Raw genomic sequence first — 15,239 nt, forward strand, 5'->3', positions numbered from 1 at the left:
CTGGATGGAGTGTTTCTTTAGTCTTCTGCTTACTGTAGCATTACCTCCAATCCATTTGAAATTCTGGGCCATAGTTTATCCAGCCCAGAAGTCTACGTGAGGGCTGGGCAAGGTTTGGTGGCTCCTGGATTTGGAGGGCCCCAAGAGAGTTAAGGATATTGAGCAGGTACTGAATCAACAGTTTGCGTCCTACTTCCCTTCCTTGATTACCCACCAGGGCTCTACCAATTGTCCTCCTCCTGAGAAGGAAAGGAGCTTTAATTCCAAGCTCCACCTACAGGCTTCCAACACACGAAAATCCTATTTATCATTCTAATCCAAGCCCTGCACTGTGCAATAGCATCACTAAACCCTTGATCACTTGAGCCAAGAGAAGAGCCAGGCAGTCAGCCTCCCTCCCAGGACTAACTCCAGGAAGTTACTCCTGGCCGGGTTTTCTATACTGTATGTGCTGCCATCTGCACATCTTCCCACACCCCAAAATAATCCACTTAAAAAATTTTTTCATCTTCTTTCCTTTCTCTGCAGTTAAGATCATGCACACTCACCTGTGAAGTTTTGAAATTCTGTAATGAGAATTTAAATACTTTGACTTGTTCCTTTCCTTCAGATCCCAGCTCTCACTATGTGATAACCCTGAAGGCATTTAACAATGTGGGTGAAGGCATCCCTCTGTACGAGAGCGCTGTGACCAGACCTCACGCGGGTAAGGCATCCTCTCCATCTCTGGTCTTCAGCATTTTTCTCAGGAATTTCAAGTAGCATTTGGCCTGAGGTCTGCCCCATAGGTTTCAGTTGAAGGAAGCATATATGGCATTCAGAGTAGAGGCTTCAAGTAGGAAAATGGGCTCTCAGCATGGAACATTATGTTCATTCATATTTTGCTTATTAGAAAATTTTAACCCCATCACGTAAATAGTTCTGTGTAGACATGTTTTTAATGTGCTAAGATCTAGAAAGCATAGTTGTGAGAGACGTAAAGGTGATTTTTTTTCATCTTTTATTCATGTGAGTCATAATTAAAATGAGTCCGAAAATGAAAGGGTTTTACCATATCTGGAGGAATTATATAGGTTACTTACTGATGGTATCAATAAATGTATGTGAACACATTTGCTTTACTGGTCACCTGAGTTGGTTGGGAAAGTGTTTTTCTTTTCATAAACTTTATCTATATAAAGAATATAAAGCCAGATGTATTTTTCCATTTGATCAACTGTCCATTTGTTACAAAAAAAACCAGAAGTCACTATTTTTTCTTTGTAATTTGTCTAATTAAAATATCTTTAAAGGGATATACATATAATGTAAAACTTCTGTAGGTAAATAAAACACCTAATTTAAATATGAATGAGAAAGTTTAAGTAAATATGTTAGAGTTGTAAGTTTTTTAAAGGGTACTGAAAACCAGAGAATTTATCATTTTCACAAATGCTTTTTTCCATTTGCTTCTTGGAACTGTGAATCTATTACCTGCTATGTCTTCTGGGTACTTTGCATCATAGTATAGATTTGGCACTATTCTTTACATAAAAATAATCTCCGTCTTCTTTTTTTTCTATGCCTTTAACAAGACCAACATCATTACTACATGATTGGTAGTTCTGTCCTGTCTCCTGCTCCCTCGTGCTTAAAATTTATAAATTCTTTTAAAAATAGCTTTGATATTCCAGAAAGGACAAAAGGAAGATGAAAAAGAGAATAAGTGGCTTGCTACTTTCTTAAATTAGCATGTAATAGAAGAAAAATTTGAAGTTATTTTCTTTTATCTGACTTAAAAGTATAGTCTCCTCGCTAGAAATGTACAAGGAGCTATTCCTAAGTGTAACCTAGTTATTTTTTTTCCAAGAGTTGTTAAAAATAATTTTTAAAAATTGTCAAAGAAGCATAAGGATTTTTGTACCTGTAGTGCATTTTCTGTAACTAACTGGTGTATGTCCTGATCTTTGAACAAAGCCCCTGATTATAGCATATGCTCTTCCTTTATTGTTTCTAGTCCTCATTGTGTAGCAAATACACAAATGGAGACTGTTACTCTAGCTTGGCTAGAGTATTATTCATAAAGAAGACTCATGCCATTTCAGATTTTGAGGTTCAGGAAGGGCTAGTCACTATAACCATGTGGGAACCCCATTTTAAAACCTTAACTTAAAAAATAAATCAGTGTGTATATACTTAGAAAACCGGACGGAGAGTTGGGAGAGCCCGAGTGGATCGTGCTGTATCGCACTGAGCTCGTGGGCCTTGGTGCCTTTGTGCTCATTTTGGCCTCTGTTTTGATGATGATGTTTAGAGAATGTGTCTGTTGCATATGGCACAGGACAGCACCTGAACACGGACATTGCTTGCTGTCAAATAAGTTCTCTGATTTCTGAAGTTCATAAAGGCTATGTCACTTGGAGCCATGGGAACGGTGGCACTTCCCGTAACTGGTAGGATTCATCAGCAGATTTTCTCTGGCTCTGTTGGAGGAAGTACAGCAGATATACCTGCGTGGTGTCAGCTTGCCTCTCCTCAAGGGAGCATAATGCCCTGGAATTCCTCTTGCCGTGTACATACATGAGCCACGAAGCTGTACTGCTTTTAAGCCCAGGAGGTCTGCAGGTCTGAACAGGACTGTGTGCAGATAAGATACACCCAGTACAACACCAGGCCGCATTGCCACGCTGACACTGCGGACTCGGGTTTGAGAGCAGGACCCTTGTGTGTCCTGTGATACTCAATACATAAGCCATGTCAGAAATTTAGCCACATTCACCGAAATATCAAAACAGACCATGCGCTCTGTGTTGCTTGTTCAGAAATTACATCCTTGGTTTTAAAAGGAGTTTTTATCTTTTCGTGATTCTTTTTGGACAAAAGGTAGACTTTTTGAGTAATTTAAAGAAAATTCAAGTATGAATATGTTAATATCACTGGATCATCAAATTTTAATGTACCCACAAAATACAGTAGAGAATATAGTTAATACTATTTCTTTAGACGTTTTCCTGAAAATTTTTCCTGAAAGAACACAGGTGGAAGTAGTCTTTTAAATGAATGGTGGTTATCTATTAACTCTGGATTCCCTTTCTCTTTTTCCGTTTCTCACCTTTCATTCCATTATATTACCCTGCATTTCCCTTTTCTTTTTTTTGTTTATGTTAAAATGCCACTTCCCTTTTTTAATTACTTTCTACCCAGACACTTCTGAAGTTGATTTATTTGTTATTAATGCTCCATACACTCCAGTGCCAGATCCCACCCCCATGATGCCACCAGTGGGGGTCCAGGCTTCCATTCTGAGTCACGACACCGTAAGGATTACGTGGGCGGACAACTCACTGCCCAAACACCAGAAGATCACAGACTCCCGGTACTACACAGTCCGATGGAAAACCAACATCCCAGCAAACACCAAGTACAAGGTACTGACACATTTGCTCTGGGTGAAAAAGCTGATTATTGATATTTTCTAATTCTAAAGTTCTTGATTGATATGTTCCCAGAATGCAAATGCAACGACTTTGAGTTATTTGGTGACTGGTTTAAAACCAAATACACTCTATGAATTCTCTGTGATGGTAACCAAAGGTCGAAGATCAAGCACATGGAGTATGACAGCCCATGGGACCACCTTTGAATTAGGTATGTATAGTCAGTATCTTAGGTCACATGGCATTTCTTCTCTTTGCAAGATGTCGAAGCCAGTGGACATCCATGTTGTGCCACATTCCAAGTCATGAGACTAACTACCTGCTTTTACTACCCAAGGAAAGAACTGAGTGCATGAATGGACATACTTAGAGAACACAGTGAGCAACTCCAGCTGGAGTTCAGTGTTTGCTTTTTCAGCTGATGAATTACATATTTTCATCGCTGTGTAAGAGCATTAGCAAATAACAGGACAGTGTAATGCAAAGTGTACCAGATTTTAGGAATCAAGAGACTAGAGTTCAATCCCAAGTCAACTAAATACTGACTGTGTATAAGTCATCTAACTTCTCTGAATCTCTGCTGCTTCCATTTATAAAAGAGGGGTAATAGCATCTGCCTTTCCTACTTTACAGGATAAAATGAGGAACAGTTAGAATGGCACATGGTTAATTATAAAGCCCTGTGTAGACGTGGGGGTTATTGTCATTAATCCTTTACTGGCACATTGAAATAGAAAAGATGAGGTGACCTGCCCTTCACCAAGCAGCAGCCAGCATGTGCTTCCTAGAGCCTCAGCTCGTTACCAGGGGACCCCATGGCTGCCCCGGTGTTTTTCATGCAAACCAATTAGTGTCTCTTAAAACCTCCCTCTGGAGTATCCATAGGGTTTTGTCTATAAGTAAACATGAAAGAGAAAAGACAACTAATCAAATTAAGGGAGAAGCAGGCCATCCAAGTTTGAGATTCTCTTTGCCTTTTGCTCACTTGCAGGCCTGCTCTTCTGCCCTCTGTACTGGCCTCGCATGGGGATGTGGGTAACCGCTGGGAGTGTCTGTCTATTCTGGCCTCCCATTTCTTTCTCTCCTATATAGAAATAATTTTAAAAATAGAGCTATTAAGTCTTCCCAGAGTGGGTTTGGTCTTCACGTCTTTTTGTCTTCTGCACAGTTGGTCAGACTTCCCACAGAGAAAAGACGTTGGATTCGGAGAGTTAGAAGTACAGTCCACCTAGGCTTAGACAAGGCCTTGAGTTTTCTTTCTTTACCAGTCTTACGAATATCTTTTTGCTTTAATTCCAGCCCATTAAGCTACTGAATTATATTGTGTATTCCCTTAGGATGTTCACATTTCACCAGGCTTCCTTCCATTTTATACTAAGAGAATTCCAGTATTTTAGAAAGAGAAAAGTAAATCTAAGGATATACTTAGTTTGCTCATTTCCCTACTAGTACATTAAAAGTTTTCAGCCATAACATGGAAACAAAAAACACTCATTTTTATTTTACTGCTTTTTCTGTTCCATAAACAGCTTTATGTTTCAGAACAACATCACATAGTTGGCAGTATGTTTTGAGTGCAAACTTAAATAAAAGACGTCTTCAAACCTCATATTTGGTTTGGAGAGCCAACTATAGATGAGAGAGAGTTATTTTACACCTAAAACTATTCTAACAAATAATCCAAATAAGGGGGGAAATATCATCTTGGGCAAATTACATGACTTTTCTCATTTTTGGTGTGGCAGGGATAGTGGTAACTACCTTTCAAGTTGCCTTAAATATTAAGTGTGATACTATTTGTGAAATGCCTGGTATATAACAGGTAACTGCAGACATCTTTTCATTTCCCTGCCTGACTCTCCTGTAATTTCCCGGGTGCCCTGACCCCACCCCAAGGTGCCAGTTCTGTCCCTCATAATATGACATTTTCTCTTTGGTGTGTTACATGTTCTCTTTTTATCAGAGCTTTTTCTAGATAGACTGTGAGCTCTTTGAAGCCAGGAGGCTTTGTCTTTTTGCCTGTACCCTTTATTGTATCTTATAAATGGCAAGGGCTGAGGAAATGGTGAATTAAATTGAAATGGACAGGAATCATTGAAAAGTATTGTTGTTTTGTAGTTCCTACTTCTCCACCCAAGGATGTGACAGTAGTGAGTAAAGAGGGAAAACCTAGGACCATAATTGTAAATTGGCAGCCTCCCTCTGAAGCCAATGGCAAAATTACAGGTAAGATGCTTTTAAGTGTGTGTCTGTTCGCTGCTCCTGCCTGGCAGGAGCATTCCAGGGGAGAACTGTGTTATTGTGAGAAGTGGGAGTCTGAAGCCTCACTTGGCCATTTTCTGAGGGGCTGTGAGTCATAATGGTCCTTGAAAGTAGAGCAGGAGGTGCTGTTAGCCCCTAGACATGTAAAAATAAATCACCAGCAGGTTGTTCTGACCGACACTGTTGGCCATGCTTGCATTCAACAGCCTTTAGCCATAGTGGGACCTTATGGGTATATTTATTTTCATCAGAAAAGCTGTTCTTCTCTGCCTCTGACTATAGATAACCTGCTTTGGAGTTAAAGACCCAGCCCATTTCTACAGGGTAATACCCAATAAATATATCAGCTCTTTTACCTTGAAGCCCAAAGAAGCGCACTAGGTTTTTAATGCCTTTCCCCCTCAGGCCTGCTACTGCAGCTTCCTGTGCTCTTACAAGTCAAGGTAAAAGTCTGAATTGGCCTAGGCCTTTGAAGGGACCTGGAATTTTCCCTGGGACTTCCAGAGGAGAACCTTACACAGTAGAAGACCCTGTGCCTTCCTCACTCAGCCTGCTGGAGGAGGAAAGCCTGACGGACTTAGCTGTCAGTTACTCCCCTTGGAGCCTCTGTTGCACGTGGGTGTGTGCAGAGGAAGAGAGCTTGCCTCCTGGAGTCCCTTTGTGTGAATAAGGCGGCCTAAGGAAACTGACAGCGTGTCTTCGCATTGTCCTGCTTTGGTGTTCAGTAGGAATCCCTTTCCACAAATCCCTGGTCTTTGTCCTTTAGGTTTTTTATTTTCCCCTTCCATGTAAAAACCCAAGCATGACTTAACTTGAATTACATTTAACTTTGTCTTGAGTAACTAGTGATCAGTGCATTTTTGCACGCTGTGCGTCGGGTAGGCTTGTGGCTGTGGCCCTTCCTGCCTCAGCCGCGGAGATCGAGTGCCCTCTTGTGGGAGTCTCAGGTGGCGTTTCCCTATGACTTCACCCAGCCTCAGTCTGGGAAAATTGAACAAAGCTTGCTGCCCGTCTCCCGAGTTGCCTTCTAGGAAATCACATTGGTGAGAACTAAAACAAGCCGTTATGGCTTTCAAAACTGCATCATTTTAACTGTAGACCCTTGAAGAGAAGTACATTATTCAAAGATGTTGAAGTGATTGGGTTGTTTCCTTAGCTTCTGAGAAAACTTTGTGTTTTTATCTTAACTACTTTTATTACTTCAACTGCTGATAATAGATGATAACTTACAGCCTGGCACTGTTAAAAGTGTGGTTTTCTCTATGTTGTATTTAGTGTAGCATTTTGAATGCATTTTACCGTTGCTGTTTAATCAGTAAGTGGTTCTCTACTTACATATTCTGCTGTCGTATATATCAATATTGACTTACTGATTGCAAAAGAAAATGCAGGAATACGGTTTATTTTTCCCTTCCTCTTTGCACAGGTTACATCATATATTACAGTACAGATGTGAATGCAGAGATACACGACTGGGTTATTGAGCCTGTTGTGGGAAACAGGCTGACGCACCAGATACAAGAGTTAACGCTTGACACGCCATACTACTTCAAGATCCAAGCCCGGAACTCAAAGGGCATGGGGCCCATGTCTGAAGCTGTCCAATTCAGAACGCCTAAAGGTAAAACTTTCCCAAACAGTTCCGTTAGGTATCTGTTTAGTGGGACTGTGGGCGCACATATCACTTTAGCATATAGAGACTCTGGATAATGTAACAAGTCCTGACGATGAGCTGTTGAGCCACAGTGTAAACATTTGTCTCAGAAGGATCCCGCACCCACCCGTCGGCGGCCTAGTCGGTGCTCCTGGGTTGCTGGCCTAACCATATCAGATATAAGGGAACTTGGACTCCAGGCTGTTTGAGGCAAATGAATTGTAGTGATTTAAAAATGTATACCAGTCAGATCTGATGTGATTCTCTTGGTTCCCATTTAGAGAAATAGCATGTTACTGTGATAGATGATTCGCTTTCGACACATACAGGCTATTAACCTGAAAGGCTTATTCGTGGGCTTTGGTAGAGAGAAAGAGACTGAAAGGGACCCCTTAAAGAAAACTCTAGATAAGAAGATGAAGAAAAACTATTGAACCACGAAAGCTTAGGGATAAAATCTGGTTGGGGACTGAGTCTATGGAAACATGAAAACCATATATGATTTCTTTTCTGTTAGTACTAAAAGTGATACTTGATTTGTTTGGTACTTTGTGGGGTTTTATTTTTTTCCTTTAAAAATTCTGCCTGTCCCATCTTCAAAGCTTGTGATCCTTGCTCTTGTTTTTTCTTCCCCTGTGCTTGGCCTGTTAGCGGACTCCTCTGATAAAATGCCTAATGATCAAGGTAAATGAGTAGATGGCCTCTCTTTCCTTTCCTCTCCTTTGTGACCTACTAGTAGCTTTTTGTTGTTTTGATTCTTTTTTTCTGAAAATCAATCAGTACTATGTATCAAAAACTACATGTTTATTGGCCAAAGTGGAGTTGAGTCCATGTTTGTGGCACGTGGGATATCTGAAAAGCTGGGGAACCTACTTAGGAGCTAAGTAGACTGGCAGGGAAAAAAGCTGAGTCTACTAAACTGAGTTCTGCAGCTGAAGGCGGTTGGCCGTAAGGGTGGGTCAGATTATCCTTTGTGATTTCAAGGTACTGAGGTTCTGTAACAGTATAAGGGTTTGGACCATAATGAGAGCAAGCATACCAATCTGTCATATTTGTATCATCTTGGATTTTATTAGTATCTCTAAATGAAGTTGGAGTCAAATTCACAGTAACCAAATTCAACAAGTACCCTATTTTCCTCCCCCACAAAGAATCTATAAATTTACCCTACTGAATTATATGATTATCCATGACAAAATTAGTACTATTTATTCCCTTACCATAAGCTTAATTCCAAACTCTTTTTCCATTTCTTGCCTTAAATATATCTGCTCATTTTAAAAGAGGACAGGAACTATTTAAAATGGAAATTTAGGAAGCATGGGCCTCAGTGTCACCATTCTTGAAATTCTCTGTCAGCATGGTTTCCAACTCTAACTACTCTGGTAGAGAGACCGCTGTACTTTATGATTTTCAACTCTGAAAAGTCAGCTAAAATTGGTATGTCTTCTGTAATAAGAGCGAGTAGTAAAAGTAAATCTGATGGCTGTTTTCATGGTTTAAGAGTAGTTACTAGAAATATGAAGTTTTGGGTACTGGGTTAATGGCAAGTAAGAGTCAGAACTTGAGGCTTCAAATTTCAGGGCTTTGTGTTTGCATTCAGTGAGTCTTGTACAGTAAGAGACTGCAAAGTGTGTGTGTGTGTGTGTGTGTGTGTGTGTGTGTGTAAGGCACCCTAGGTAGAAGCTTTGACTTAAGCATGAGAATAGAAAAATAACAATGCTGCCTATGCACAGAATATAAATATGATCACTATTCTTCTCTTATTTTACTTGACAAGCCACCACAGTGCAATTCTTAGCTGCACCACGTCTCTGGCATTCAAAATTCTTGATTATTTATTTTTGTTGTTTAGTTTAATCCTTGGAATTTCGTGTTCATGGGTTAAATTTAAAAGAATAAATGCTGGGAAATACAGAAATTAAACCACCAGTTTATTGACGAAATGCGTTCTTTGGCAATTACTTACATAATATGCTACTCTGGATAGTTCGGCTTAAATGTGGGCTGCCTGACAAGCACACTGAAATGCGAAGAGCCTTTCAAGTGCTGTATGTGCAGCTAGGCTTTCTCATGGTGAGAGGGGTGCTGGGGACCCTGACATACGGCGTGTGCCGTTTGGCAGGAATGACTGCAACAGAGTAAGGAGTTAAAGTGATAAGTATGGGCAGCGGGGAGGGGATCAGGGACTGGGTTAAACTGTAGAATAGGTCCTTTTGGAAACCCAAGAACTTCTGTTCCCTTTGAAGGTTTTGAGCTTCTAGGAACATAGAAAACATTATTTTCATCTCTAGATCTATTCTGTTAAATTAACTACATTATAGAAACCTTTAGGTTTTAATTTCTTCCAAGTCTGGTAATTTAGAGAAGCACTTGACATTAGCGGTAGTGTTTTACGGAAACACATCTAGTGTATGCGTTTCTCCGTCAAGCTCTGCTTGTAGAAATGACTCTCATTTATAGCTCTTTTGAAGCTTCTGCTCTCTGCCTTGTAAGGGGAAAAATTACATTCTCCCCCAAAGATTTATTATGCTTGTAATAACAGTAGTTAATATTTACTGGACATTTACTATGCGTCAGGCAGTATTCAAAATATTTTATAAGATTAAATTGCTATTTTATCTTCACAGCAGTTTGGTGAAGTAGATGCCATTATTACCACCGTTTGACAATGAGAAAATGGAGACCCAAAAAGAATATTTAAGTAGTTTGTCAGAAGTTACAGTTACTACCTGGTGGAGCTGGCACTCAAGTGCAGGCAGCTTGTGGGCCTCTGCACTACATTAACCATGAGGAGCAGCTCTTACTTTGCAATTCTTTCAGACTCTTCAGGAGAAATATGCTATTGCTTTCTGGCCCCAAACCATGGATGGAGGAATACCTTTGCTTTGTTCAAAAAGGACTCCTTATATTTGCTTTACCCAAGCAACTAATTTTCTATAAGTGTGAAGAACAAAATCCAAGAATATGAATTTCTAAACAAAACTGGTATTTGTGTTTCCTGAGGCCTGCCTGTGAGGTGGTCCCACGCCTGAAGTCAGCAACCTCACTGTGTTCCGTGCTGATGGATTAGGAGCCTGTCCTTTGTGAGCAACTAGAGGGAAGACTGTTTCTCCATCTTGGGATAGTTAGGGGACAAGCAGAAGCTGAGAACCCAACTTAAATTTCCACTTGCCTTCCTGATCCTTCTTAGGACAACTTTTATACTTGGAAAGGCAACTTGATAATTTAAGAAAATAATCCAGATGCTACAGACCTATTAGGCCGGATCAGTATTCCAGACCCCTTGGAAGCATCCAGGTCTTTAGTGCAGAAGTTAACCTAACTGGTCCCCTTGGTTCCTTCTCTACGAGAAGTTTTTTTCCTAAGCTCTGAGCAGTCTTTCAGGAACAGTTTCCCAGGCTAGAGAAATAGTGTGTTGCCACCTTAGGACCAGTGAGTGGCGATCCAGTTAAACTCTAGACACAGCCACGGAAGAAGGCCGTCAGCCAGTCAGCTGCCTCACTGCATAGAAAGCTGTACTTTAGTTTGCTTTGCCCAGATGGACTATTTTTTGCCCCCCATTTATGTGCTACCTCATTTTCTCATGGACAGCAGACTGAAAATATTTTTTTGTAGAAAACACTCACTAGCTGTGAAGTGGACTTGTCACACCAATAATCTGGGTCATTACTGACATGATTTCTTCTCCTTCAGCCTCAGGGTCTGCAGGAAAAGGAAGCCGGCTGCCGGACATAGGCTCTGACTACAGACCTCCCATGAGCGGTAAAGCCCTTCCTGTGGCTTTTTGTTTTTTTGCTTACTGTGGGCATAATGCAATTCTCCCTGAAATCTTGAAATATCTTTTGTATTGTATGTGGTGAGTTGTAGCGTGTTACTTTTCTCCTTTTATTTAATAGAGATAGCTTTAGGCATTTTCTGGCAAATATTTGCTGAGTCACTGCAAACCCATTCATTATAGGATCCATAAATAAAATTTGTTTCCCCACTTATCCAATTTAAGATTAATTCTAAACAAATGAGTCTTCCTTTTGCCCACCACCTCCACAGAAGAATTGGAATCTTACTTTCAAAGGCAAAGCCTCATGGGATTAGCAATCACACAGAACAAGGCGGAGGAGTGCTTCAGAATCAGTTTCTCCCTACACAACTTGCTGTGGTGTTTTTAGTTTGGGGATTCTAAAAATCCTTCCCATTGTTCTACCATCCTAGGAGCTGGTGCTTCCTAACTGCTTAAATGATGACACTTCTATAGAACTTCACCATTTGTAAGTTACTTTCTTATGTGAAATCATGGTTGGTCCTCATAACACTGTGAAGCAGGGAAAACAAGTGTCATGATTTCCACTTTATACATTAGGAGACTCAGTGGAGGAGTAACGTGCCTGGATCCACCCGTAGTTCTGGAAGTCCTAGAACCAAAATCCGGGTCTTCTGACTTTAGGTCGCACCTTTTCCGCTGTCACCCACAAACTAACAGGCGTGGGTTCTGTGCCAGAGGTGGGCATCCAGGATGGCAAAATGTCCACAAAGTACTTCCTAGAAATGACCCTTCCTGTCTCCTCACTCCTGCCAGAGAAACATAAAGAAGAGAAAGGCTTGTCCTCTAGGCACTCCTAGTCTAATTGTGCAAATAAAATGATCTCTTAGTGTCCATCTATTTAAATAAAAAGTGGTACTGCCCAGACTTAAGTGAAATCAGTCTATTCTTAGGAGAGCCAGACAAATTTGCATGCTTCAGTAAATTTTTAGGCTCTGAATTCTAGAACTTTGTTTCAGAATTTCTCTTCCTGGGATGCATGTTATATTTATGTTCTATTACTTTGATAACACTGAAGCATGAGTTGGGAGCTAAGAGTCAGAAAAGAGTGGTTAGGAAGCTGTTGCAGCAGCCCAGGTGAGGCTTAAGAGACAGCCTACTGCAATGCCCCTGGTGCGAGGGGTGGCGCTTCTTTTGGCAGCTCACTTTTGCTCTCTCTTAAAATGGAGCTTTTGGCCAGCTCAGAAGTTAAAGGTCAAATGCGGTGAAATGAGAATATGTCTCTTGTTGAAGGCAGGGAAGAACTACCCTGACCACCTCTGCATGCGTCCCACGCCCCAGCTCCCAGCCTCTGATTTGCGATGCCTGCCCTGCTCCACACCCGACCCCCAGTTCAGCACCGATGTCAATAAAAGTTTTATGTAAAGCCCTAATATGGTCTGATTTTATTGGCCCTTAATTCCATAGTCTTTCTCAGATATAAAAATGTTATTTTATTGAAGGTCAGTGTGTATACAATTTGTTTATCTGCTTGCCTCTTTTCTCAGAAATGAAGGATAAAAATGATTGAACGAAATGTAGAATAAGCTCTTAAGCCCTCCTGATTCAGCACAGATTTAGCACTGTGCTTAGATGTAGCCCTATTAAAATTGTAGAATCAAAAGTCGGAAGGTCAGCTAATCCAGTGTTACAGGAGTAGAAGTATACTTTGGATAAGATCATAAGTTTATAAGCCAGGTTGTATATAAGAATCACTTTAGGAGCTTTTCTAAAAACTCAGGTTCCCAGGCCATTCCTTCGTGGTAGAAATTTCCTTCACAACATCCTGGACTCGTAGGATGACTTCTCAAGTACTTCTAGTGGCTGAACACTCCTTAGTTAGCCAAACAGCTCATCCCATTATTGTACAGATGTGATGGTTAGAAGGATAATAGAAAGAGAAACTAGAAGGAAAGGTATCAAGTATCCATGGTAGTAAAATTTCCCGTAATTTATGATATGAGCGTGCCTAACTTGTGCGAGGTGGTAAGCAAAGAAACATGATTCAGGAAGTGAAGAGCAGGGTTTAGAACAGAGCTGGATTACAAAAGGCCTTGATAAAAAGCTTGGACTCAATCCTATAAGCAATGGGGAACTAAGAAGAAGAAGAAGAAAATCTAAATTTCCTCACGGTCTTGAATGATTCGGCCTCTGCCCTCATCACTTTTTCTGCTCACTTTCCTCCCGCTAGCTTTCCCCGTCTCCCTCCACTCAAGCAACACAGGCTGCCTTTCTCTTCCTTGAACTTACCGAGCTCATTTCTGCCTTAGGCTCCTCCCACTAACTATTCCCTCTCTCCTGAATGTTCTTCCAGGTCTCTGTGTGGTAGGATCTTTCTTGTCATTCAAATCTCAGCTCAAATGCCATTTCCTCAGAGAAGCTTTTCCAACCATTCACTGAGTATTGTATCTCCCTCACTTTGTTTTTTTAAGGCACTTATTACTAACTAACAATTTCTCGTTTGTTTATTGTCTACCCACCCGTATCCTCATCCAAACATTCACATTGTTGTTCACTGTTGCATCCTTGGTACCTAAAACAACGCCTGTCACATAGTAACCATTCAATAAATACCTGTCAAATTAATGCACTAATGTACAGACCACTTTTCCCTGAAACTGAATAAGAGAATTAACTCTGCATGGATTGTATATTTATAAAATCAGAGAGACTTTATTTTTCAATCTATATGTTGGAAAAACCTTTTACTTTCTATGAGTATACATTTTTAAATGGTTTTGAAAATCAGGAAACTAAATGATTTACAGATGATGCTTTATAAGACAAATTTATGTAAAACATGAGATACCAGAAGGGCAGCCCCTTACTTGTCCAAGTATAATTTCAGAAGTTTTTATTGAACACCGAGGTCATGCCAGGCACTGTGCTGAGAACTGTACGTAGGGCAGAAACTGAGCTCTGTACATTCCTAATCTGGAGGAGATAGCCACGCTCATGAGACACTTTTATACGAGGCACCTTGATAAGTGTTACAAAGAAGCTCACTTGAAGGTTCTGTGGCCTGTTGGTATGTGCGTTTAGAATTCTCTAACACTAACGAATGCACCGTTTTGCCCTCCAGGCAGTAACAGTCCTCACGGAAGCCCCACCTCTCCTCTAGATGGTAACGTGCTACTGGCCATCATTGTTTCAGTCGGTGTCATCACCATTGTGGTGGTTGTGATCATCGCTGTCTTTTGCACCAAACGCACCTCCTCTCACCAGAAAAAGTAAGGAGCTGCAGGCTGCACCAGATGTAGCCTGCAGGTTTTCGTGTCTATCTGTCACTTTGTTTCTATGTGACTTCTGTATTTGGGGTTGTACATGCAGTTAGGACATAAAATACATGAGAAGGGATGTCTTAAATATTTTTAAAGGAAGTGCAAAATGGTTTTTCTTAGAAATGTGCATCAGTCAGGGTCCTGGCAGGAAAGAGGTGATACACTCAGAAGGGGTGAATGGAAGGTTAACGGAGGGGCCATTTACAGTTTGTAAGTGGGGTTAGGGGTAAGCAGGCAGGAATGTTCAAGGGCCAGCAGCAATGATAGGCCACTGTCACCCTTAGGCCTGAAAGGGCAGGCGTTCTTTCTGAAGAAGAGAGCCATTTTGAGGTCTGAAGCAGCAGGAGGTGGCCTCCTGCCAGAGCTGTGTGTGGGAGTAGGAGTGTAACCACTGCCAGCCTCTAGACTATCAGAGAGGGGCCAGAAGGAGAAATACCCGCTACTCCCCCACTCCCAGCCTCTTGCCTGTGCCTTCCACTGGCCAAACCCAGCAGGAAGCCAGGGACAGAGTTGCCAAGTAGCCATAGTTCATATTTAACACACCCTCTCAAGTCTCAGAGCCAATAAGAGCCTAGATCTGGAAGGCAAAGAGGACCCTGTCCTGCCCTGCTGGTAGCCGCTGGGGGTACTGTCTCTTTATGTGCACAGTGAACCAGATGCAAGGGAGTTTTGGGACATTGTTACAGGCTGTACTGTGGCCCAAATGCCGGCTGAGATGGAAGAAAGCCATAGACCTCTTATTCTAAATCTGAAGTTTAAGAATATTTTGAAAGAACTGCTACCAAGCATGGAAGTTGTATTTGGGACTGGTTAGGGGCCGGAGAAGA

General features: G+C 41.2%; 1 protein-coding gene across 12 annotated transcripts in view; it reads left to right on the forward strand.

Annotated features, from left to right (window-relative positions):
• The window catches only part of NEO1 (neogenin 1), a 248,829-nt gene that overhangs the window by 216,468 nt on the left and 17,122 nt on the right, over window positions 1-15,239 (forward strand). For 5 of the 12 annotated variants that reach the window (XM_073212155.1, XM_073212151.1, XM_037010124.2 and 2 more), the window contains exons 16-23: window positions 611-706; window positions 3,184-3,407; window positions 3,489-3,627; window positions 5,535-5,642; window positions 7,105-7,299; window positions 7,984-8,016; window positions 11,029-11,097; window positions 14,214-14,361. In XM_073212155.1, the coding sequence (XP_073068256.1) occupies window positions 611-706; window positions 3,184-3,407; window positions 3,489-3,627; window positions 5,535-5,642; window positions 7,105-7,299; window positions 7,984-8,016; window positions 11,029-11,097; window positions 14,214-14,361 (1,012 nt within the window). The remainder of the gene's footprint in view (window positions 1-610; window positions 707-3,183; window positions 3,408-3,488; window positions 3,628-5,534; window positions 5,643-7,104; window positions 7,300-7,983; window positions 8,017-11,028; window positions 11,098-14,213; window positions 14,362-15,239) is intronic. The other 7 variants (XM_073212152.1, XM_073212148.1, XM_037010123.2 and 4 more) reach the window with 3 other exon arrangements.

The sequence above is a fragment of the Manis javanica genome, chromosome 8 (assembly GCF_040802235.1).
Source record: "Manis javanica isolate MJ-LG chromosome 8, MJ_LKY, whole genome shotgun sequence".
NCBI classification, from domain to species: domain Eukaryota; kingdom Metazoa; phylum Chordata; class Mammalia; order Pholidota; family Manidae; genus Manis; species Manis javanica.